General features: G+C 39.4%; 1 protein-coding gene across 1 annotated transcript in view; it reads left to right on the top strand.

Annotated features, from left to right (window-relative positions):
- The window catches only part of KLHL32 (kelch like family member 32), a gene marked incomplete at its 3' end in the record, with an annotated part of 230609 nt that overhangs the window by 43635 nt on the left and 162884 nt on the right, over positions 1-24090 (top strand). Inside the window, exons 2-3 of the mRNA XM_082856034.1 lie at positions 650-737; positions 9502-9682. Of these exons, the coding sequence (XP_082712160.1) occupies positions 715-737; positions 9502-9682 (204 nt within the window). The 5' untranslated portion in view covers positions 650-714. The remainder of the gene's footprint in view (positions 1-649; positions 738-9501; positions 9683-24090) is intronic.

Here is a 24090-nt window from a genome sequence, read left to right as displayed (position 1 = left end):
TATTTTGCAAATTAAGCCCTTGTTGGTCACATTGCTTGCAAATATTTTCTCCCAGTCCGCAGGTTGTCTTTTTGTTTTATTTATGGTTTCCTTTGCTGTGCAAAAGCTTGTTTGATTAGGTCCCATTTGTTGATTTTTATTTCTACAGTAACTGCTGTTGGGAAAGCTGGACAGCCACATGTAAATCAATGAAGTTAGAACACTCCCTCACACCATACACAAAAATAAACTCAAAATGGCTTAAAGACTTAAATATAAGACATGGCACAGTAAAACTCCTAGAAGAGAACATAGGCAAAACATTCTCTGACATAAATCATAGCAGTATTTTATCAAATCTTAATTTTTCCCTTTGGCTGTCTGATGTTTTAATTTTTACTGTAACTCTTACTTTAGCTATTTTTGGTTCTCAAATACATTTTGACTTCTTAGTCGCTGAAGTTCCAGTAAGGTGAAAAAACTTTAAAATTTAGAAGCATTCCAAACCATTGCCTATTATAAGAGCTTTCAGTCAGATTGTTATGTCTCGATGATAAAACCCTCCAAGGTGCCTCCTTAGCATTCTAAAGCATTAGCATCATTAAGGCCCAGAGTGTGCTTTTTTGCATTTAGCTCACTGTGCTTTTCTTTCTTGTTTTCTTTTATTCAGCTGGAATGCTTGCCGACTCCTCTGCAAACTTCTAAGGCTGAGACCCTGAGGAACCCAGCTGGAGAATGCCATCTGAGCGCTTCCTCAGGTTGGTACTGTAGGATACGTCTTTGCTTGTGTAGCGAGACATGTGTGACTTGAAATCCTCACACCGCACATTCTAGGACCAAGCACAGGGAGGGGCTCAATGTGTATTTGAAGAATTAAGCAAACCAGTCTGAGAGTGTGTGTGTGAGTTTAGTATGGTAGCACAGGGGCTAACCACTGAGATATAATTACTGGCCAAACTTAGGTATGTTTAAGGATTCTTTGATACTACTTTTTTTTTTTTTGCGGTACGCGGGCCTCTCATGTTGTGGCCTCTCCCGTTGCGGAGCACAGGCTCCGGACGCGCAGGCTCAGCGGCCATGGCTCACGGGCCCAGCTGCTCCGCGGCATGTGGGATCTTCCCGGACCAGGGCACGAACCCGTGTCCCGCGCATCGGCAGGCGGACTCTCAACCACTGTGCCACCAGGGAAGCCCTGATACTACTTTTTATCTTTTTCTTATTTAGGATGCTAACCTCCCTCAAATAAAAGGTAGATGTCTCTAAAGGTATATGATTTAAAAAATAATCAGAAAACTGTACATATATATGATTATTGTCCGCTTTTACTTTTGCTTTACTTTACTAAAGCAATCACTTTAGGGTGACTAATATGTATTCTTAAAATACTCATAAGATTTTACTTTAGTACTTATTTAACAGATATTTATTTGTGCAGAGGATCCAGCAGCGAATAAAACAAATAAGGTTCCTGCTCTCATGAAATATATATTCTATGGGGGAAACAGATATTAAACAAATCACACCAGTAACAACACAAATATAATTGTGAAAGTGCTTTGAAAGATTGATAGAATGAGGTAGTACCTTCCTGAAGCAGTGCCCTATGACCTGAGATTTGAAGGGTGGGAAAGACATGGGGAAATGCCCTCAGGTAGGAAGGAGCCTGGCACATTCCCAGAACTGAGGGGGCAGTCAATAAGAAAATGCAGGGTATTCCTTTGAATATTCTCAGTGGAGGCAAGTCTTCATCATCCTCGAGGAAACCGTCAAAGGGATCCTCAAAGCAAAGAACGAGAGAGGTGATAAGCCTGGGCAATGCCTTCTTTTTAAATACTAAGAATTGAGTATGTGTATGAAATAATGAGACCAGCTTTCTTCCATGACTCTGAAGCTATTAGAGATGACTAGTTCCAAAAGTGTGTTCAGAAATGGAGGCATTGCTACAGCCAGTTGAGTGCCTCTGTGCTCCCCAAGTGAGTGTTGCTCTAGATGGGTGACTCTCAGTGGGGGATATTTTGCCCTCAGGGTACATTGTGTAATATCTGGCATCATTTTTGATTGTCACCAGGATCGAGGGTGCTATTGGCATCTAGTGGGTAGAGGCCAGGGATCCTGGTCAACATCTGAACAATGTACAGGATAATGACCATAGCGAAAAATGTCAGAATGTCAGTTTCACTGAGGTTGGGAAATCCTGCTCTGGATCTGGCATCCAGCCAGTATAGCGCGTAGAGACCATGGTATCTGTCTGCCACCAGCTAAGCCAAGTGATTTATTTCTAGCTAATAGGATCCATGTGCATTCTTCTCCAAATGATTTTTTACTTTAGATCTGCCATCTCTGCTTTCACTGATCAACTCTGATCCCACCGCCATCTGTCCTCCATAGCACCATCATCTCTGCGATGGACTTTCCTTCTCTGCTGGGACACAGGCACCCCCTTGCACACTTTTCAAACTTCCCCTGTGCCACGTGGAACTGTTGCACCAGGAACATACATGTGCTGTGCTGTGTCATCTTCCTCACCCTGAAAAACTCCAAGCACCTCCTGCTTTCACTGAGACCTGTCTTCTTCTGAGGAACCACTTCTTTGTAGCCTTCTGAAGTGGTGGCCTTATTTCCTCAAATCTCATGTATTTTAGGGATGGGTGGAGAGATTGTTGTCACGCTGGGACAGAGTTTTGCTTCTAGGTCATTACTCCTCATACCGGTTGTTTGAGAAGATGTCGACAACAAAACAACAGCAAAGACGGGCTCTTCTGAAGGTGGTGCTCTTCAGCTCTCTCCATCCCTTCTTCCTCTCCACTGTTCGCAGGGCCATCTCCCCGCATTCACTGAGCATTTGACATGTGGCTGACGGTCTTCCTTCTCACCACAGACCCTTTACAATTTCCCAGTGCCCTCAGTGTTTGCCTGGAGGATCTGCCCGACTTTGTGGCCTTGGATCTTCAACCTGCTTCTGACCTTCCTCACTGAACCACCTACTCTCATGGTCACGCCGTGGATCATGCATCCGCAGTAGTTGCTCTATTTCCGAAACTACTGCATCAGCCACTTTATTCTCAGCAGGACCTCCTCTCCTTCTAGCTTCCTGATTTACCTACCTCCACAGTGGTTGTACTTTGACCTCATGGCAATGTCTCATTACTGGCCCGGCCACTTTCTTTCGTTTCTTTTCTTTTTATTAAATTTTTTTGGAGTATAGTTGATTTAAAATATTGTGTTAGTTTCAGGTATACAGCAGAGTGATTCAGTTATACATATATATATGTATATTCATTCTTTTTCAGATTCTTTTCCCACAAAGGTTATTACAGAGTACTGAGTAGAGTACACCGTGCTATACAGTAGGGTCTTATTGTTTATTTTTTTAATTAATTTTTATTGGTGTGTAGTTGCTTTATACTTGGGAGGTTGAGATTGATATATATACACTATTGATACTATGTATAAAATAAATAACTAATGAGAACCTACTGGATAGCACAGGGAACTCTACTCAGTGCTCTGTGGTGAACTAAATGGGAAGGAAATCCAAAAAAGGAGGGATATATGTATACATATAGCTGATTCACTTTGCTGTATGGTAGAAACTAGCACAACATTGTAAAGCAACTGGCCCGGCCACTTTCTACCAATCCATCAACACTTTCCTTCCCTTATTTCCATTCTTAGCCAGTTTAGAATCTGTCACTCTTTTAAATCCTTAATTTCCCTTGCTCTCTGCATTTTTGATCCATTTGCCTGACAAAATCCCAGCCCAGATGAACCCAAATACTGTGTTTCCATGGCTTCATTGTCCAGTGGAGATTGGTTCCACTGAATCTTTCGATTCTACAAGCCTCAAAATGCCCAAAGTTTTTATATTCCTTCCCTCCTGCTACTCAAAAGGCAGTCCTTTCCCACAGCTGAGCCCAGCCCCGCTTCTATGTTTTGAATCCTGTCTTTCTTCTCAGCAGCCTTTGACTATTGGTTGTCTCTCAGCTGTGTTCTGGAGACACAGCTGTGCTTCCGTCATTCTCTCTATCCACATGAGTTTTACACCTCTAGCCAAGACCTCTTTCTGAGCTCCAGGTCCTGTACCACGCCGGCGCCTGTCCTCAGGGTCCCAGCCCTGAACATTCTGTGGACTGTGTGTTAGGTCCATGCCCCCCACTGCCACAGGATCAGCGCATTTGCTGTTACCCTACCTGGAAAACTCTGCTGTCCCCATTTTGCCATGGTAACTTGTTCTCATCCTTCAGCCTGCAGCTCCAGCATTACTTCTTCAGGGAGGCCAGATTATTTTATTAAAGTGTAACTACCTTGCTAAACTGAGGGTTCTGTGAGGGCTGCTACAGAGTTTGGTTTGTTTACCATTTTATCTCCAGTGTCTGCTCCAATACCTGGCACAGGATGAATAAATGTTTGAGTGAATGAAGGAAGGAAGGAATGCAACAAGACTATCCATTTATATTTAAGTTCCTTTCCTTAAGTATCCATTTGTAATTAACTTGCATAGTCTTCATTATTTCTTGGTCATTCGCTAAGCATAGCGTATTTTCTTTGCTTATTATTTTGTCCATTGTTATTAATTGCTAGCATTAATTTTAAGGTATTTACAAATTACAAAGTGTTCTATAAAAAATAAAATTAAGTTCCATGCTGGGTTTTTTTTTTTTTTTTTTTTTGCTGTACGTGGGCCTCTCACTGTTGTGGTCTCTCCCGTTGTGGAGCACAGGCTCCAGACGCGCAGGCTCAGCGGCCATGGCTCACGGGCCCAGCTGCTCCGCGGAATGTGTCATCTTCCCGGACTGGGGCACAAACCCGTGTCCCCTGCATCGGCAGGCGGACTCTCAACCACTGTGCCACCGGGGAAGCCCCCATGCTGGGTTTTTTTTCACAGCCTGTCTGCTTAAATAAATAAGATTGTTTCAATATTAATGTATTTAATTTGTATTAAAATATTTTGACTGTGGAATTGAAGTGATTAGGGCACAGTTTATCAATAGACTGAACTGAGATAATCATGCATAATCCTAGTACTATCAGGTTTTTTGCCCAGTCCTTTTCTTTTTTGTGTAATCTATTTAAGCAATGAGGATCTCTATGCTACTTGACTGTGTTTGATATATAAGTATATAATACCTTATTGGTGACCTTACTTGAAAACTACCTGCATATATTTTGTATATCTAAATACTAAGTAAACATTGATATAGAAATTGACTTGAATTTTTACATTTGAAATACAGATGTTTAAAAACCAGACAGCTGTTTTGGAATTCATGTCTTGCAAACTGACTGAACTCAGTCAAAATTTATGCTATAAAAAATGAGAATCTGAGAGATTTCTGTGATCAAAAATCTTCACTATGAACTTGAAATAGTGATTTGCACTAACACAGTGCTTCACTGTGAGTGAGCTGTAGCATGTTATGAACATTATGCTCTGCATTTGACTTTTTAGTTTTTACCATCAATTCCAGAATGAAAGTTAAAGATTTGAAGTCATGAATAGTCCTGTCCTTGAGACCTCATTTATTTATCTCCCTGTTACTGGATGCTGACATTTGGCCAGTCAGATGGTGGCTCCGTGGCATCACTAAAAAGCAATTTCTTGCTCAAGGAGTCTGGGACTTCCCATGTTGTACCTGGCAGAAGCTGGGTCCTGTGAGATTCAGGAACAGCCAGGCTAATTGGCAACCTGATGGGGTACCTGAAACCCTTCTAGAGTTCAGGTGGAAAGAAATGAGGAACACATCCCCAGGGAACTTCTGGACTGTCCCGTAGAACCATAGTGCAAAGTATATATATAATTTAAACTTTTCAAGGAGACACATTTTTTAAAAAGTAAAAAGAAACAGGTAAAATGAATTTTAACAATATATTCTATTTAACCCAGTATACCCCCAATATTATCAGCATGTAATCAATATAAAAATATTAATGAGATATTTTTGCATTCTTTTATTTCACAGTATGTCCTTGACATCCAGTGTACATTTTCCACTTACAGCACATCTCAATTTGGACTACACACATTTTAAGTTCACAATAGCCACATGTAGCTAGTGGCTATTATACTGGACAGTGCAGTTCTAAGGAATTCCACAGAGGAAAGGGTATTGGGGTTGCCTTGAGGAAGCCAGGTCACCCTCTTGCACCCACTTGTGAATTTTGAGGTGGCAATATTGCTTCCATGGAAGACCTTTCCCAATGTTAGGATGACACACAAATCTGTATACCCTCGGGAAATGTGACTCCTGTTGTATGGAGTTTTTTGTTTGTTTGTTTTCTTGGTAATTTAGGAAGTTTTAGGAATATACTTTTCCTTTCTTCTTCGTTTCCTAAATAATGGAGGGACATTGCTCTAAGGTGGGAGGTTTAGATTGCTAATTTGTATAATTTTGATGCCAAGGGAGCCGTATGCAAGGATGTGTCTGCTTCCCATTCTAATTTAGACATGGTTCATGATAGTCTTTGAATCACCTCCTCCCTGGTTTATAATTATTGGCTTTATCACATTGGCCTATGGCTTTCCAGCTGTGTTCTGTGACCACTTGTGCCTTAACACTTTTTGCAGATTTACATCTGAGAGTTGAGTGGGAAGTTTCAGAATACAGTAATGACCTGTTGATTAATAAGCCTTTATTCCTTGCCAAATGTTGGAGTATTTGTTTCTGCTTTTAAGGAGTCCTAACATATTGGTTCCAAAATATTTGGAATCTTGTGCCAAGTGTTGCCTTAAATATTTAGCATGCTGTTTTCTTTAAGCTTGAATATTTCAAGCCCAACTGAATGATACTGTGAAATTGTGCATCATCACAATTGTTTCAGAGCTGAGCCCTTTATTCTTTGCCAAATTTCAGTTTACAGCTGCTCTTTCCCTGGCAAGATTTATTCGCTGTCTATAGATATCTGAAATGCAAATACTGATTCAGTCTTAATAATAAGGACATGAATTGTGGCTCTATATTTGGGAAATGAGTAAGGAAACATTATAAGCAATTATTTTAATGTATTCTTCTGTTCCACTACAAATGAAATTTCAAAATACATTTATGTAGCATTTAAGGTGATATTAAAAGGGAGAAAAGTTATGAGAGTTTTAAATAAATGTATAAGTAAAATCTATTTTCTCTCCCCAAACTTATCTTAGTCAGTGCAAAGATAAATGTTTTTGAAGCATGATTTCAAACATTTCCTATCACTATCTCATGTTATATTAATGTGTATTATTTTTCAAAGGTAACTTTGATTTTGAGATTAACTACGCACAATCTAAATATAAAATTAATATGGACTTTGTGATTTTTTTCCCCCAGCGTAGATTTTTGAGATCTTCTTTACAGATTATCATTTTTTGGTTTTGTTTGTTTCTTTTATTTATTTTTTATTTTTTATGTTTAAAATTTTTTTGGCCACGCGGCATGTGGGATCTTAGTTCCCTGACCAGGGATCGAATCTGTGCCCCCTGCATTGGAAGTGTAGAGTCTTAACCGCTGGGCCGCCGGGGAAGTCTCTGTTTCTTTTATATTTTAAGCAGGAGGACAAATTACATTATTATGTTCATGGTATTAGGTTCTCAAAATGCCTAATCTCGCACCATCAGGTTTCTTATCTGTGAAATGGAGATATTAGTACCTGCCTCATAATGTTGTTATGAAGATTAAATGAATTGATAATTGTATATCGCTAAGAATAATTCATGGAACATAGTAAGGGCTTTGTGTTTGTAAAATATATAAAAATGTCATCCTTTTAGGAAGGATTTTTCAGACTATCCTAAAGCTTACTTAGCTGAGATAATATTTCTATTACTATTCTATTCCCTCATTTCTTTGAGCTATGCTAATTAATCTCCATTCTAGCCTTTGCCTAGCAATTTGTGTGTTATTTATGCTTCTGAGTGTGGTTTTCAATTACTGACTTTAAAAGTCTGCCTGTAGCTAGAGCTGCTAGATGAATATTCGATGACAGTAACCATTTCAAAACTCACTGCTGCATTTCAACTGAAAATAATCCTCCCACCTTCCCACGAGAACTTACAATATCATCATCTCCTGTCAAATTTATTTTTTCTTTCAATAGTTCTGACATTTTTGAGGCTCCCCAGTCGAAAGCGTCCGATAAAGCTTACTGGCTGCACTCTGGCATTTCCCGGGAAGCATTTGGTTTACTTTAAGGTGATTTATGCTGAACCGTAATTTACCAGCCAACTGGCGGCACAACCATGCAGGCTCGGCTGGTGGCGACTCCCGGGCTCTCCTGAGAGCCTCTTTCACATTCAGAGGAAGGAACCGGATGTCGAGTTATCAGGATGGGAGAGACAGTGCTCGTTCATCCGTATGGCAACCTTACTCAGTTTCAAGAAGAGTCGCAGGCCAGAAATAGAGCTTGATGGCCCTTGCTCTCATTCTGGGAGTAACTTACGACTGGTGCAGCTCACTCATTTTAGTCCAGTGTCGGTTCTGAGATTCTAGAGTGCCGTGGAGATTTTCATGTATCTCAGCTGGAATTGTTCATAACTATCCACAAATTCCGTTTGCATTTGGTGTTTATAGCATTACTTCTACATTATTATAGGAAGATCTGGTGTTTCACCCAAGAGTTTTGAAAGGATATGGGATGAATATTTTAGATTGGGTTAGGGAGTGAAGGGATAAGTTTCACAATGGGTAAGTTTAGTAATTTCACAAAATAGAGCAGAAAATAGATTGCACAGTCATTCATAAGTCTAATATGAAGATGACACAAGATATTGCAGGCTAATAAGATAGATATATTTTACTTTCAGCCTTAAATTTTTTCTTTACAATGGATCTCTTTTGATGTTCTCCTGGTGGTGCATAATTTTCTAAGTTTAATAATAAGCCACTATGGTTTAATTAATGGCCTTTTACATGAAATGGTCACTGGTAGCCTTTTTTTCCTCTAACTAACATCTGCTCAGTTTCATTTTATTTATTAATGGAGTATTGTGTCTTGTGGGGAGACTGAGTAAATTCTTCTCTGGTGAGCCATGCAGTGGGTTCTGTGCTAGAGCAGTGCATGGCAAGTTCTGAGCTTGTGCTAACCCCACACAGTTGGTACAAAGCTAGAAAAGGAATCAGAGAGCTAGGGAGGGGGTCCCAGAGTGGAAGGATTTGCACACATATTTACACACATCTAGACACACATCCAGAAAAAGCTTTGCACTCAGAGATGTATACATACTGAGGGGACAGGGGCCCAGAAGCAGAGGCTCACAGGCCTGCAGACATGGGCCAATACACAGACACAGATGGACACACAACAAACACAAATTCTCAAAGAGAGGGACCAGTAGGAAGGAGAAAGAAATCCTGTTGGGGGGCGGAAGAGAGAGAATTAGAGAAAAAGAAAGCAAGAGGATGGTGGAGAAAAAGACAATGAGGACTACAGACACTGGAATCCACACTCCCTGAGTTGCTCTTGAAGGAGGGAGGGAGCCTGGGGGCGGCTGGGCTAATGAGAGGAACAACATTAACTGGATTGCTCTCTTTGCTCTCCTCCTCGCAGTATTCAAGAAATGCTGACAGGCCAGAGGCTCTGCCACTCAGAATCTCACACTGATAGCGTCCTGGCAGCGCTGAATCAGCAGAGAAGTGACGGCATCCTCTGCGATGTCACCCTGATTGCTGAGGAACAGAAATTCCACGCTCACAAGGCAGTCCTAGCAGCCTGCAGCGACTACTTCCGGGTAAGTCAAGGTAGTTTGTTTGTTTATTTGTTTCTCTTAAGATATTGATAAACAGAGGATGACAGTTTACCTGAACTGTCACACAATCATCAGCCAATTAGATAATCGTCCCCAGAGTTGTGAATGTTGGGGGGTTTTCCTGGTCAGACTGAGATTGGGGCCCCATTGGGATCCTCCCTGGGCTGGACACCTGGATGTCCCTCCAGTGGAGAGCAGAGCTCTCCTTTGCATCTGAGCTGAGGGGCGTTTGACACTCTACCACCAAAAGAAAGCGTGGCATTGTAGTGCACCATAATGGGGGTGCAGGCTGAGGACAGGATGCTTCTGGTTTCAGGATCAGAAGGACAATCTGTAAGACAATTTATTTCTTAAAAGGTCTCTAAATATATGTAGTGTTTCTAATTTTTTATTTTCTATGGAAGTTCTTGTCCTGGAGCTTTCCAAGTCTCTGCTCCAGGGACAGAGATGGAATTGACCTAAAGGATATTTATGGTTGACGCGCAGGTGCCTGTTTAGCTGAAGATGTTGTCTTGTTAAGTAGAACTTTGGAGTTTGATTTCCAGTGGCTAATGATATGTGATGATGTGTTTGTTGTTTTTTGAAGGTGAGTGTATAGTATGGTTTTAGCTAAATTTAATTTAATTTAGTATTTCCTACGATTCAGGTCATGGACAGAGGACTTTATATACATATCTCATTTAATCCTCACAGCAATCCATTTTATAAACACATGCACATGCTATAAAAATCACCATTTTACATGTAAGGAAACTGAATCTCAAAGATTAGGTAATTTGAGGTAACTCAGAGGTTAAGTAATAAGTCACACAGTTCCGAAGTGGCAGATCTACAATTGAAATCCATGTCTGAGTCTTAACCAGCATTCCATTCTACCCCTTATATGGATATAAGAAAGAAAATTGTGACAATTAATAACCAGATTTTTTTGAAGTATTAATTTCTGAATATACATGATTTAATTCTTATTTAATTTTTTCAATGTTATTTCAGTTAACTAGTGATTAGGTAAGAAATTCAAAACATAATAGTATACAATCTCTATATAAATTAGAATATAAATTTAATTATGAATTAAAAAAACTTTCTCTTACCAAAGTCTCAAATGATACAGAAACCAAATCCAGCCTGGGGCAATTTTTTGGTTTGATTTGGAAATTTTCAATAGTCACCTTGTATTTTGATGTTTAAGAGACAATATCAACTGTACTCAATTGCTGACTAGCAGTTAAAGAGAATTTTCAAAGATGCCAAATCGTAAAATAAAGATTAAAAAAAGTTTTAAATGTGATGAAACCTGGTAATGTAGAAGATAAAGAGGTAATTACAGGGCTTCCCTGGTGGCGCAGTGGTTGAGAGTCTGCCTGCCAATACAGGGGACACGGGTTTGTGCCCCGGTCTGGGAAGATCCCACATGCCGCGGAGCAGCTGGGCCCGTGAGCCATGGCCGCTGAGCCTGTGCGTCCGGAGCCTGTGCTCCGCAACGGGAGAGGCCACAACAGTGAGAGGCCCGCGTACTGCAAAAAAGAAAAAAAAAAAAGAGGTAATTACTTAAAATATCTATCTAAAATTAAAAGTAGGGATTTACATAATTCTAAACTGCAGAAATGAAGTGGAGTATCTGTAAAGTGACCTTCTAGTTTCATCAATATAATGTACATTTTATACACTCTCACATTGTCAGGGATTAATCTTCCAGAAAGCTTATATTATTTGGAGGGCTTTTGAAACAACATACTTTGGGTTGTTATATATAACATGTGCACATTATAAAATACAAGTTTTTTCTTCTTGTGGACCATAATATAGACCTCTTGGTGCTTGGCTTCTCTCCTCCTAGGTCTCTGTGGGTTGGATTTTGAATTTAATTTGGGGTTTGATTTTGTGCATGTGTGTATATGAGAGAGAGAATGTGCAAGTGAATGCATACATGTGAGCACTGAAGAGCATTTTATTTGCTGCTGGCATTTAACGATGTTTGCAGCTATTCCAAGTTATTCACCTCTTTTACCACAATGCCCCTCATACTCTGATAGGTCGTGCACAGAGTGCCTCCTTTAAAATACTGGTGTTATAAAGCCTGTGAAGAAAGCTTTATTATTCCCGTTCTGTAGATAAGGAAACTGAAGTGCAATATGTTTAAATAACTTGCCCAAGGACTGCCAGATATTAAGTAGGAGAGCTGATTTTCACACACCAGAGCACCTGTCTCCTTGAGTACCAAGTTGTGCTTTTTCCACTGAACCATGTGCCCTGCTGGATTCATATGCAGTCCCTTCAATCTCATGACCTGCTTGTGAGGTGAAATTTCAGTGACTTGTGTATTGATTATTCAGATGGAGAAACCAAGACAAAGTTGGAACTCTTGGCACTTATCTCTTTTCTAGGCGTTGTGATAAATGCTGGAATTATAATATTTAACCAGACGTAGACTGAACCCTATGGAGCTTGTAATATAGTCACTATACTGGACGTTGTTTTTGCCGTATACCCTGTATCTTTTGTTAGCTTTTGTCATAACAAACCACCCCAAAACTTAGAAGCTGGATGGTAGCTCCTCTGGTCTGCCAGTTTCTCTGATCTATGCTGGACTCATTCTTACGTCAGCGGTTAACTGGAGAGTTGCCTGGAGACTGGATGATCTGAGTTGGCTTTGTTTACCTGTCTGGTGATTGGTAGGCTTATGGCTGGAGTTGTAGGGGACACTGGGCATGTATTTCTCACAAACAGGCTAGCCTGGGCTTTTTCACATGACAGCTAAATTCTAAAAACAGCAAGAGGGCTATCTTCAATGCACAGGTGCTTTTCAAGCTCCTGTTTGTGTCCTGTTTACTAATGTCCCATTGGTCAAACAAGTCACGTGCCCAGGCTGAGTCAGTGTCAGTGAGGATACCAAAGGGCATGGATGCAGGCAGGGGAAGAATTTGTTGCCATTTTTGTAACCTACCACTGTCAAGAACTGTCAAAGATTTGTGATTTATCCAAGTTGGAAACCAGCAAGTTAGTCTATCACTGGTTCAGAGATGCTGCTAGAAGACATGAAACTCTTAAGTCACACAAAGTGGGTTGGATCATTGAGGATCATTGAGCTTAGGGAACCTGAATCTTTTATAATGCGTAGGAAACACGTCTGTCCTTTGCTCTGGAAGAAAACATTATTATACTGGACAGTACGCATGCCTACCCTTTGCTCTGCAAAGAAACATTCTATCTCTGAGTAAACAGAACTGCTCTTTGCTCTGAAGGGAGATATCACTCTGTCATCAAGGCCATTTGCTATAGAAACATCCCTGAAATGAGAGTTCAGAACAAGGACAGTCAGTGCCTCACTCATAATACATGCAGAAGTGCAAGAGACCCATGCCTTAAACTAGAATTATGTCTGGCTTCCTTGTGTCTTACACTCTACCACACTGAAACACCTAGAAACAGTATCCTGAGTAATTTCTGTATCTCTCACAACACTTAGAATGTTGCCTCAGGCTTAGTAAGTATGAATGAAGAAATGTTTTCTAATTCTCAGAGAATTCCATGTGTATTTCAATTTTTTAACATCCTGCATATAAAATATGCAAATTATTCATGGATTTTTCTTTCTAGTGTGATCTGTTCAAATTAATTAGGTAGTCTGACCTAAATAGATGTTTGTACTCTGTATTGTGATATCTGGCAGATTATTTTGAAGCTAAAATAATTGTGGATGGCACAAGTTTTGTGTAAACTGTTCCTTTACATTGATCGGAGAGATGGTATCAGCTTTTCTTGCTTAACATATGAATAACGAACAGTTGAGCACAAAGTACTGTGGATTCCTGTGATCATCAGCATTTTAAATGAAAGGGTTAAAACACATTCTTCAGCCAAGTAATAATGATTTAAAAAGAATTAAATTTAGTCTTAATATCAGCACAATATGGCGTTAGTCAAAAGCTATAATTGTGTTAGACCAGGGGCTTCTTTTATAAGAGTAAAGCAGTGGTGGAAGGAAGAAAGGGAAGAGCTAAGCGTCAGATCTGAGTTTGAATACAGTGGGAGGGACCATATCTCCCTGTTTGCTATTGTTTCCCACAGTCCCTGACAAATAGTGGATGCTATTCTAATTAATATCTGTTGGGTTATTCACCCTCTTCACTATTTATTCTTTGAGCATAGGCAAGTCATTTGACTTCTGTAAACCTATGTTTTTTCATCTGTAAATTGGGGATCATAGAGCATAACTCTCAGAATAGGTTGATTCAGAGATTAGATTGAGATAAGGTACATAATGCACTAAGTGCTGTATCTGATACACGTCACACCTTCAGTAAGCATTATCTGTTTCTCTCCTTGGGCTAACGTGGGATCCCTGGTCATGCTGTCTGGCCCTTTGTGGGAAGAGAAGACTGCTCATCTTTAGGCTCACCTGGTTGCAGACTCCCTCACCTTTTGATGGGTCAGAATAGCGTTTTGGATTCATCCTTTCCCATCTTGATATTTTCTGAATCTGATACCCCCTTCCTTCTTGCTTAGAACATTCTAGTAGCCACTTAACTTTCTCCTCCTCTGGTTGTCCCTTGACCAACCATCGCACAGATGACTGTGTGGTGAACTTTCACCCCCCTGCTCAGGTCCCCCAGAGCTCCTCAAGGCCTTTCTGCCAGACCCCCGGAGTGTGCCTTCATGCTGTGTCATTATCATTCATCCTCATCTGTGTTCTCCCATCTGTTCATTTGATCTTGCAGCCATAGCTGTTCTCCAAACACTCTTCCACCTGAGGGCCTTTCCACCTCTCAACCTTGCTAATGACCATTCCTTCTACTTAACCTCCTACTCACCTCTTTGTCTACCTTGTCCATCTTCCAAGGTTTATCCCAGCCAACAAGTGTGAAGTCTTCCACAAAGCCTTATCCTGTCCACCCTCTGCCACCTCTCTAAATTCATATGCAAGGTCCCTCTTTTCTGAAGCATTATAACTGTAGCTTGTCTCACCCACGGAATTAAAGATCAACAAAATGAAAGAGCAACCTACAGAATAGGAGAAGATATTTGCAAACCATATATCTGATAATGAATTAATATCCAAAATATGTAAGGAGCTCATAAAACTTAATAGCAAAACCCCACATACTGTGATTAAAAAATAGGCAAAGGATATTAACAGACATTTTTCCAAAGAAGATATACAACTGGCCAGCAGGCATATGGGCATGCTCAACATTACCATCAGGGAAAACCACAATGAGAAATCACCTCACACCTACTAGGATGGCTATTACCAAGACAAGAGATAAAAAATGTTGGTGAGGATGCAGAGAAAAGGGAACCCTTATACAATGTTGGTGGGAATGTGAATTGGTGTAGCCACTATGGAAAACATTATGGTTTCTCAAAAAATTAAAAATAGAACTACCATATGATCCAGCAATCCCATATCTGGGCATATAAAAAAGGAAATGAAATCAGGATCTTAAAGAGACATCTGCACTCCCATGCTCATTGCAACAGTATTCATAATAGCCGAGATATGGAAACAACCCAAGTGTCTGTCCATGGACGAATGGATAAAGAATATGTGGGGTGTGTGTGTGTGTAACGGAATATTATTTACGCATGAGAAAGAAGAAAATCCTGCCATCTGCAACAACATGGATGAACCATGAGAACATTATGCTAAGTGAAATAAGTCAGACAAAGACAAATATTGTATGATCTTACTTACAGAAACAGAGAATAGAATGGTGGTTGCCAGGGGCTGGGGAGTAGTTGAAATGGGGAGATGTTGGCAAAGGGCATAAACTTCCAGTTATAAGATGAGAAAGTTCTAGGGAATCTAATGTGCAGCAGGGTGACTGTAGTAAATAATACTGTATTGTAGACTTGAAAGTTTCTAAAAAGAGTAGTTCTTAGAAGTTCTTAGTACATACACACAAGAAAAGATAACTGTGTAAAGTGACGGATGTGTAACTAACCTTATTGTGGTAATCATTTCACAATATATATGTGTACCACGTCATCACATTGTATGCCTTAAACTTACACAGTGTGTTGTGTTAATTATATCTCAATAAAGCTGGAAACTTTTTTTTTTTTTTTTTTGCGGTACACAGGCCTCTCACTGTTGTGGCCTCTCCCGTTGCGGAGCATGGGCTCCGGACGCACAGGCTCAGCGGCCATGGCTCACGGGCCCAGCCGCTCCGTGGCATGTGGGATCTTCCCGGACCAGGGCACGAACCCGTGTCCCCTGCATTGGCAGGCGGACTCTCAACCACTGCACCACCAGGGAAGCCCCATGGAAACTTTTTTTAAAAAGGAATTCAAGATTGACACTGATGAATTGAAGATTATACACTGATGTGTATAAAATTGATGACTAATAAGAACCTGCTGTAAAAAAAAAAAGGAATTGAAGATGTGTCCTGTGTTGCAGTCCCTTTCACCAGTGACTTCTCTGAAAATGACTGACTAGCTGAGGACTAGTGAAGTCCATCAAAGTACTGTTGAACAGAATTGAATGAGGAAGTATTAAACCAGAGGTAGCAGGAGGAATTAGAGGCCTTATGATCTGGAGTGTATGTGAGAAATGGGATGAGTCAGCCTCTTACCCTTTTCCCTGTGGCAGCCCTGGGCCGTGGGCCACCCTGTAGCTTCTGGAGGCTGTTGTTTACCATTTGCTATCTCCAGCTTCAATCTCCATGAATGCCTGTACTTTCTGACCAAGGAAGCAGATGTCTTGACTGTCTCACATAGCTTTGCATATGTGATGGCAAAGTGATTCAAATATGACATTTTGGAGAGTTAAATATTTGACCATCACTTTCCACTAGAGCCTGAGTGTGCTCTGCCTATGTAATTTTTAGTTTTGAGAAAAGAGGATAAAGCCCATGATAATAAAAAAAAATCTGTGTTCCCTGTATTTTTATAATCATACTCTCCAGTCACTATTTGATTAAAATGGCATTAAAGGCTATTAAATGAGTATATAATACATAATTACAAATAAATGTTTTTTAAAAAATTCAGCATTTGTTACATACCTACTATTAAGCATACCTACATACATACCTACAAATTACATACCTACAAATTAAGCATTTGTTACATACCTACTATTTTCTAGATGCAGAATGAATTTATAGTCTGGTAGGAGATACAGACAAGTGAACAAATAACTATAGTGTAGTGTAATTATATTAACAGTTTGGGTGGTGTCGGAGGTCTTGAACCTTGTTTTTATCCCTCTTCCTCTCTCTGGCGCTCTCAATCAATAATAACTACCACTAATTGAGTATTTACTGTGCTACAGACACTCTAACCGCTCTATGTGTATCAGTTCATTTCATTTTCTAAAGAAATCTGTAAGATGGATGGTATTATTATTAAGTATCACCATCATCATCTCCGTTTTAAAAATAAAGAAATGGAGACTTGATGTTAAATAATTCACATTAGGGGCATGGAAGCAGTCAAGTAAGAGCTGATGGAGGCCTGACCTGAGGCTGGAGAGACAGGATGTGTGTGAGGAGTGGTGAGGGGGAGGGAGATTGGGCGGGTAGTAGTAGGTAGAATACACAGGACGCTGCGTGGATGGTGAGGGAGAGGAATGAGTGAGGGGCTTCCCTGGTGGCGCAGTGGTTGAGAGTCTGCCTGCCAATGCAGGGGACACGGGTTCGAGCCCTGGTCTGGGAAGATCCCACATGCCGTGGAGCGACTGGGCCCGTGAGCCACAGCTACTGAGCCGGCGCGTCTGGAGCCTGTGCTCCGCAACAAGAGAGGCCGTGATAGTGAGAGGCCCGCGCACTGTGATGAAGAGTGGCCCCCGGTTGCCGCAACTAGAGAAAGCCCTCTCACAGAAACGAAGACCCAACACAGCCAAAAATAAATAAATAAATAAACTCCTACCCCCAACATCTTCTTTAAAAAAAAAAGAATGAGTGAGCTCCTGGCCGGTGGGAGCAAGCGGGTGCTCACCCTCACTGCAGACCGGAGGTGTGGATGGAGCTGGGAAAAGGGCAGCCGCAAGGCATTTTGAAGGAATCAGTACCATCTAGGGAGCAAGTGTGGAAGGCTCTTGAGGGGCAGAGCCAGTGCCTTTTTTTCTTTTCTGGTCCTTTGCATGCCCTGCGCCAAGTGCAGTGCCTGGAGGCCCACAGACCCTCAGTATTCATTCTCCCCTGCTGCATCTGGCTGGAACAATTTCCTGCTGTGTCAAATGGGTGGGGCCTTCCCAGTCTCCTCCTCGAACACCCATTACATGTACTGTCTGTTTTACCCATTAGTTCATCTTATTTCTTAAGCAGGTTCCTTATAAAGACTTGAAGGTAGTAGGACTGCTGACAGTAAACATATAAGTGAGATCATTGTTGGGTTCAGGCTGTCTCTTATTTGGTGGTTTTAGAGACTCTTCGTGAACATTTCTGATGTTCAGAAATCATATGTAAGACATACTGTGTTCATCACATTGAGGATATACAGCAACATACGATTGACAGTTATTTGCTTCCAGCCGCCAAGCCTGCAGCCTCCTGCCTTTTTACCCTGCCTGTTCCTGAGCCTTCATTGATTTTGTGAGCTCCCAATAAACTATATTTTTGCTTAAACAAATAAAATTAAGAATAAAAATAAATGTACATGAAATACTGTCAAATGCTATCTATGTAAATATTAAAGGACTTTGAATAGTCCGTTTTTGTCTTTTGTTCAGTCACCCCTGCCACCGCTTTCTTCTGGGAACCTTCTGAGCAGTTGCTGGGCTTGATGCTGTAATGAGGATTCACTCTTTTGATCCACAGGACTGTTGTCACAAGCTGATTAGTACAGTCCTCAAAAATTAAACATTAGCTGGGAGTGATTCAAAACTAACCTCCTTTTCAGAAAAAAAAAGAATAGAAATAATAGTACAATAACCCTCAAATCCTTCAGTACATATAGTAATTAGTTATAGTTTATCTTTTTGATGGTTACTGTGAGCATAATAAATATCTACTACTGCCTTAAAAAGCAAAGCATTACTCTACAGTTACTTAAATTGGTACCTGAATACCACTAAAATTAAATCCCATGATGTTCAATATTTTCCATAGTCAGTTTTACACTGACCTGTCCTGTGATTAATTACTTTGCTTGAGGCCAAATGAATACTACTGAGTTCTGTGGTTATCGGGTGTTTATGCTGAAACAGCAGCCTCGGTAATTCTTGCAAATTTGCACACTGCTGTGTTCTTTCCTTTCCCCAGCTTCTGCATTTTATGTATCAATCACAGAGGCACCAGAGTATCATTTTCATAGTGCATTTGACTTATGCATTATATGGTAAACTGATTATTGTTTTCCATCAAATGAATACTTGTTTTAACATTCAATGTTATCATATTTATTTATAGAAATAATTAAAAAGTAGAGCAATGTCTGTTAGGAATTAAAAACTATGGCTAAAGGCTGAGGTTTTACCAGTATTGAAGCTATTGTCAAGAACCTGCAGGGTGGGGATAGAACTCTTAAAGAAGTTTAAAAAGACCAATGGGCAGATTCTACTGGGCAGATTACGAAGAATACCGGAAAGTGATTCAGATATATGATGCTTTTAAAATGTACATTTCCTTTTTTGTTTGAGTTTTGATAGCAAAACCATCAAGGAAATAATTTATTTTCAGGTTGTAGTTATCTATTTTCACTACATTTGATTGAATTTTGGAATGCAGAACTCCTGGCAATAGGAAAAGGCAAAAATCCAATATTAGGACCATTTTATCCCTGTCATATTCTTTTTGTCATGATAAATTTAATTCACTGTATGCAACTATGAAATAACTAACCTTTAACATTTTTTATTTTTCATATTTTTAAACGTTTCCATTTTAATTTTCTTAGGTTTTGCTTAGTATTTAATATTTAATTTTATTTAACATTTTTAACACAGTAACTATTACTACTTCACAAATCAATGTGCTTCTTTATTACTTCTTAACGTGGTAAGAACAGATTAACTCTATAGCTGACAATAGTGCCAAATGATGCACATAATTCACTACTTTCTCAATTCCATAGATATTTACTGAGCATCTACTATATGCAGAAAAGTTTGTGCTTGATGTTGCAAGGGGTACAGAAAACATCAACACTCAGCTTCTGCACAAGAGGTGAAGGTTGAGACAGATCTTGGCAACATATGAGATTGCACATCAAGAGGGAAAAGAGAGCAGAAAAAAACGTCTGTGGTTAGGACCTAAAGGATGCCTTTAGTCAGGTGGCAGAAAGAGAATGAAAAGATGGCCAAGGGGACAAAAAAGGAAAAGTCAAAGATATATAAAGATAACTACCATGTACATTTTAATCAAAGTGCCAAAATTAAAGGGTTTCAAGAGATCGGCATTTTCTGCAGAAGATCAAGGAGAATGCAAAAGAATTCACTGTTGTTGAAGAAGTTGGTCTCAGTAGTGTGGGAAAGGAAGCCAAAATCTAAGGGGTGATGTATAAAAATATTGATCAGTGCTACTCGAGGTCCATGGACCAGTGCCAGTCTGTGAAATGCTTGTTAACTATCCATGCTAATAATCTGCTGAACGTTAATCGTGTACATCATGAAATACTGTGTTAGTTCAGCTGCCAGTTTTTCACAGGAAGCCTTTCTCAAGAAGCTAGTAGTGAGTTTGTGTTCTGGCAGGGACTTTATACCTTGTGTCTGATGGATAAGTAGCAATTTGAAGACAGCCTACTTTGAAGAGCAATGATACAGATAATAACAGTGTAGATATATACACCATTCCATTTTTATTTTTTATCCAGCTTTATTGAGATGTTGTCATATAACATTGTATAAATTTAAAGTATATAACTGTGATGATTCGATACACCTATACATTGTGAAATGGTTGCCACAATAAGGCTAGTTAACACATCCATCACTTCACATAGTTACCTTATTGTGTGCGTGTGATAACTATTAAGATCTACTCTCTTAGCAGCTTTTAAGTCTACAATAAAGTGTGGGTTAACTGTAGTCACCATGTTGTACATTAGATCCCCAGAACTTATTCATCTTATAACTGGAAGTTTATGCCATTTGGTCAATATCTCATTCCCCCCAGTCCTCAGCCCCTGGCAACCAACATTCTATGATAGGTTTCTATGATTTTGAATTTTTAAGATTCCTCTTATGGGTTGGCCAAAAAGTTCGTTCAGGTTTCGCAGTTACAGAAAAACCCGAATGAACTTTTTGGCCAGCCCAATGTAAATGAGATATAGTATTTGTCTTTGTCTGATTTATTTCACTTAGCATTATGCCATCAAGGTTTATCCATGTCACAAATGGCAGGACTTCCTTCTCTCTCATGGGTGAGTAATATTCCCTGGTGTATATGTACCACATCATCTTTATCCATTTATCTGTAGAAAGACATTTAGGTTGTTTCCATGCCTTCCCTATTGTAAATAATGCTGCAATGAACATGAGAGTTCAGATATTTCTTCAAGATCCTGATTTCATTTCCTTCGAATATACACCCAAAAGCGGGATTGCTAGATTGTATTCTATTTTTAATTTTTTGAGGAATGTACTGTACTGTTTTCCATAGTGGCTGTACCAATTTACATTCCCACCAACAGTGTACAAGGTTTCCCTTTTCTCTGCATCCCCACCAACACTTGTTATTTCTTGTCTTTTTGATAATAGCAATCTTGGCAGGTGTGAGGTGACTTATTGTGGTTCTGGTTTGCATTTCTCTGTTGATTAGTGATGTTGGACACCTTTTCATGTACCTGTTTGCCATCTATATGTCTTCTTTGGGAAAATGTCTATTCAGATCTTCTACCCATTTTTAAATTCAGATTATTTTTTATTTTTGCTGTTGACTTCTTTTTTTAGTTTGCATATTAACCCCTTATCAGATATATGATTGCAGATATTTTCTCTCATTCTATATCTTGCTTTTTCATTTTGTTGATTGTTTCTTTTGCTATGCAGAAGCTTTTGAGTTTGATGTAGACCCACTTATTTATTTTTGATTTTGTTGCCTTTCCTTTTGGTGTCAAATTTTAAAAATTATCACCAAGATTGATGTCCAGGAGCTTACTGCCTATATTTTCTTCTAGGATGTTGACAGTTTTTGTCATGAAAGGATGTTGAATTTTGTTAAATGCTTTACTGCATCAATTGAGATGATTATATATTTTTTTATCTTTCATTCTGTTAATGTGGTATATATCACATTTAATTTGCATATGGTGAACTATCCTTGCATCTCAGGGATAAATCCCACTTGATCATGGTGTATCATCCTTTTAATGTTCTGTTGAATTTGATTTGCTAATATTTTGTTAGGATTCTTGCGTCTATATTGATCAGGGATATTGGCCCGTATTTTTCTTTTCTTGTAGTGTCCTTATTTGGCTTTGACGTCAGGGTAATAATTGCCTCATAAAATGAGTTTGGGAGTATTCCCTCCTCTTCAGGTTTTTGGAAGAGTTTGAGAAGAAATGGCATTAATTCTTTCTTACATGTTTGGTAGCATTCACCAGGGAAACCATTTGGTCCTGGGCTTTTCTTGGTTGGAAGTTTTTTGATTACTGATTCAATCTCCTTGTTCATTATTGGTCAGCTCAAATTCTATTTCTTCATAATTCAGTCTTGGTAGGCTGTATTTATAGTAATTCATCTATTTCTTCTAGCTTATACAATTTGTTGGTGTGTAGTTGTTTATAGTAGTCTCTTATGATCCTATGATCCTTCGTATTTTGTGGTATCATTTATAATATCTCCTCTTTCATTTCTGATTACATGAACTATGGTACCTCCATACAATGGAATATTATTCAGTGATAAAAAGAAATGAACTATCAAGCCATGAAAAGACATGGAGGAACCTCAAATGCATATTACTAAGTGAAAGAAGCCAGTCTGAAAGGTACTTAACTATATGACTCCAACTATATGGCATTCTGGAAAACGCAAAACTATGGAGATAGTAAAAAGATCAGTCGTGCCAGGGCCTGCGGGGAGGGAAGGATATATAGATGAAGCATAGGTGATTTGGGGGGCAGTGAAACTGATCTGTGTGATACTATTATGGTAGATACATGTCATTATACATTTGTCAAATTCATAGTGTACCTTAATGTAAGAGTACTTTAAGAGTGAAGCTTAATGTAAACTGCAGACTTTGGTTGATAATGGTGTATCAATGTTGATTCATCAGTTTTGCCACACTGGTGAGGTATGTTGATGCGAAGGGGTTACGTGGAATTCTCTGTACTTTCTCCTGAGTTTTGCTGTGAAGCTGAAACTGGTCTAAAAAATAAAATGTATTAATTTTTTAATGAAAGAAAAAATACTATAGGTACCTCACTGCTTTCTCATAATTGTTTTATTGTTTCCTGGAAAGATGACCTTCCGATTTTTTTTTTTTTTTTTTTTCATTGAGTGAGCAATTAGATTGTGAAAATGAAACCTACCCCTTAGGGGAATAGTCAGCTTTAATATATAGTAAGTCATGATTCTAAGAATAGCAGGAATGGATACGTTAAGATGGCGAGCAGCACTCTGGACATGATCTGACTTGTTCTTGCATTAAAGGGCGTTGCCATCCCTCTGCACAGTGTCCTGAGCACCTGTGTATGCAGGACATTGTACTGACTCTGCTGCAAGAGAGTGGTGCAAATTCCAGTCTGAGTTCGACTTGGAAGGCAGAAGACTGATGCCCCAGCTAAAAGACAGGCAGCAAGAAAGAATTCTTTCTAACTCAGCCTTTTATTCTATTCAGGCCTTCAACTGATTGGATGAGACCCACCCTCACTGGGGAGGGCCATCTGCTTTATTCAGTCTGCCAATTCAAATGTTAATCTCTCCTGAAATGGAACCCTCATATACTGTTGGTGGGAATGTAAATTGATACAGCCACTATGGAAAACAGTGTGGAGGTTCCTTAAAATACTAAAACTAGAACTACCATATGACCCAACAATCCCACTCCTGGGCATATACCCAGAGTAAACCATAATTCAAAAAAACACATGCACCCCAATGTTCACAGCAGCACTATTTACAATAGACAGGACGTGGAAGCAATGTAAATGTCCTTCAGCAGAGGAATGGATAAAGAAGATGTGGTACATAGGAAAAATACTCTGACATAAACCACAGCAAGATCTTTTTTGACCCACCTCCTAGAGTAATGAAAATAAAAACAAAAGTAAACAAATGGGACCTAGTTAAACTTAAAGGCTTTTGCACAGCAAAGGAAACCATAGACAAGATGAAAAGACAACTTTCAGAATGGGAGAAAATATTTACAAATGAAACAATGGACAAAGGATTAATCTCCAAAATATACAAACAGCTCATGGAGCTGAATATCAAAAAAACAAACAATCCAATTAAAAAATGGGCAGAAGACCTAAATAGACATTTCACCAAAGAA

The sequence above is a fragment of the Leucopleurus acutus genome (assembly GCF_964270905.1).
Source record: "Leucopleurus acutus genome assembly, chromosome: 15".
Lineage (NCBI taxonomy): Eukaryota > Metazoa > Chordata > Mammalia > Artiodactyla > Delphinidae > Leucopleurus > Leucopleurus acutus.
The sequence above is the reverse complement of the archived record's forward strand: the minus strand, read 5'-3'. Positions and strand labels throughout refer to the sequence as shown.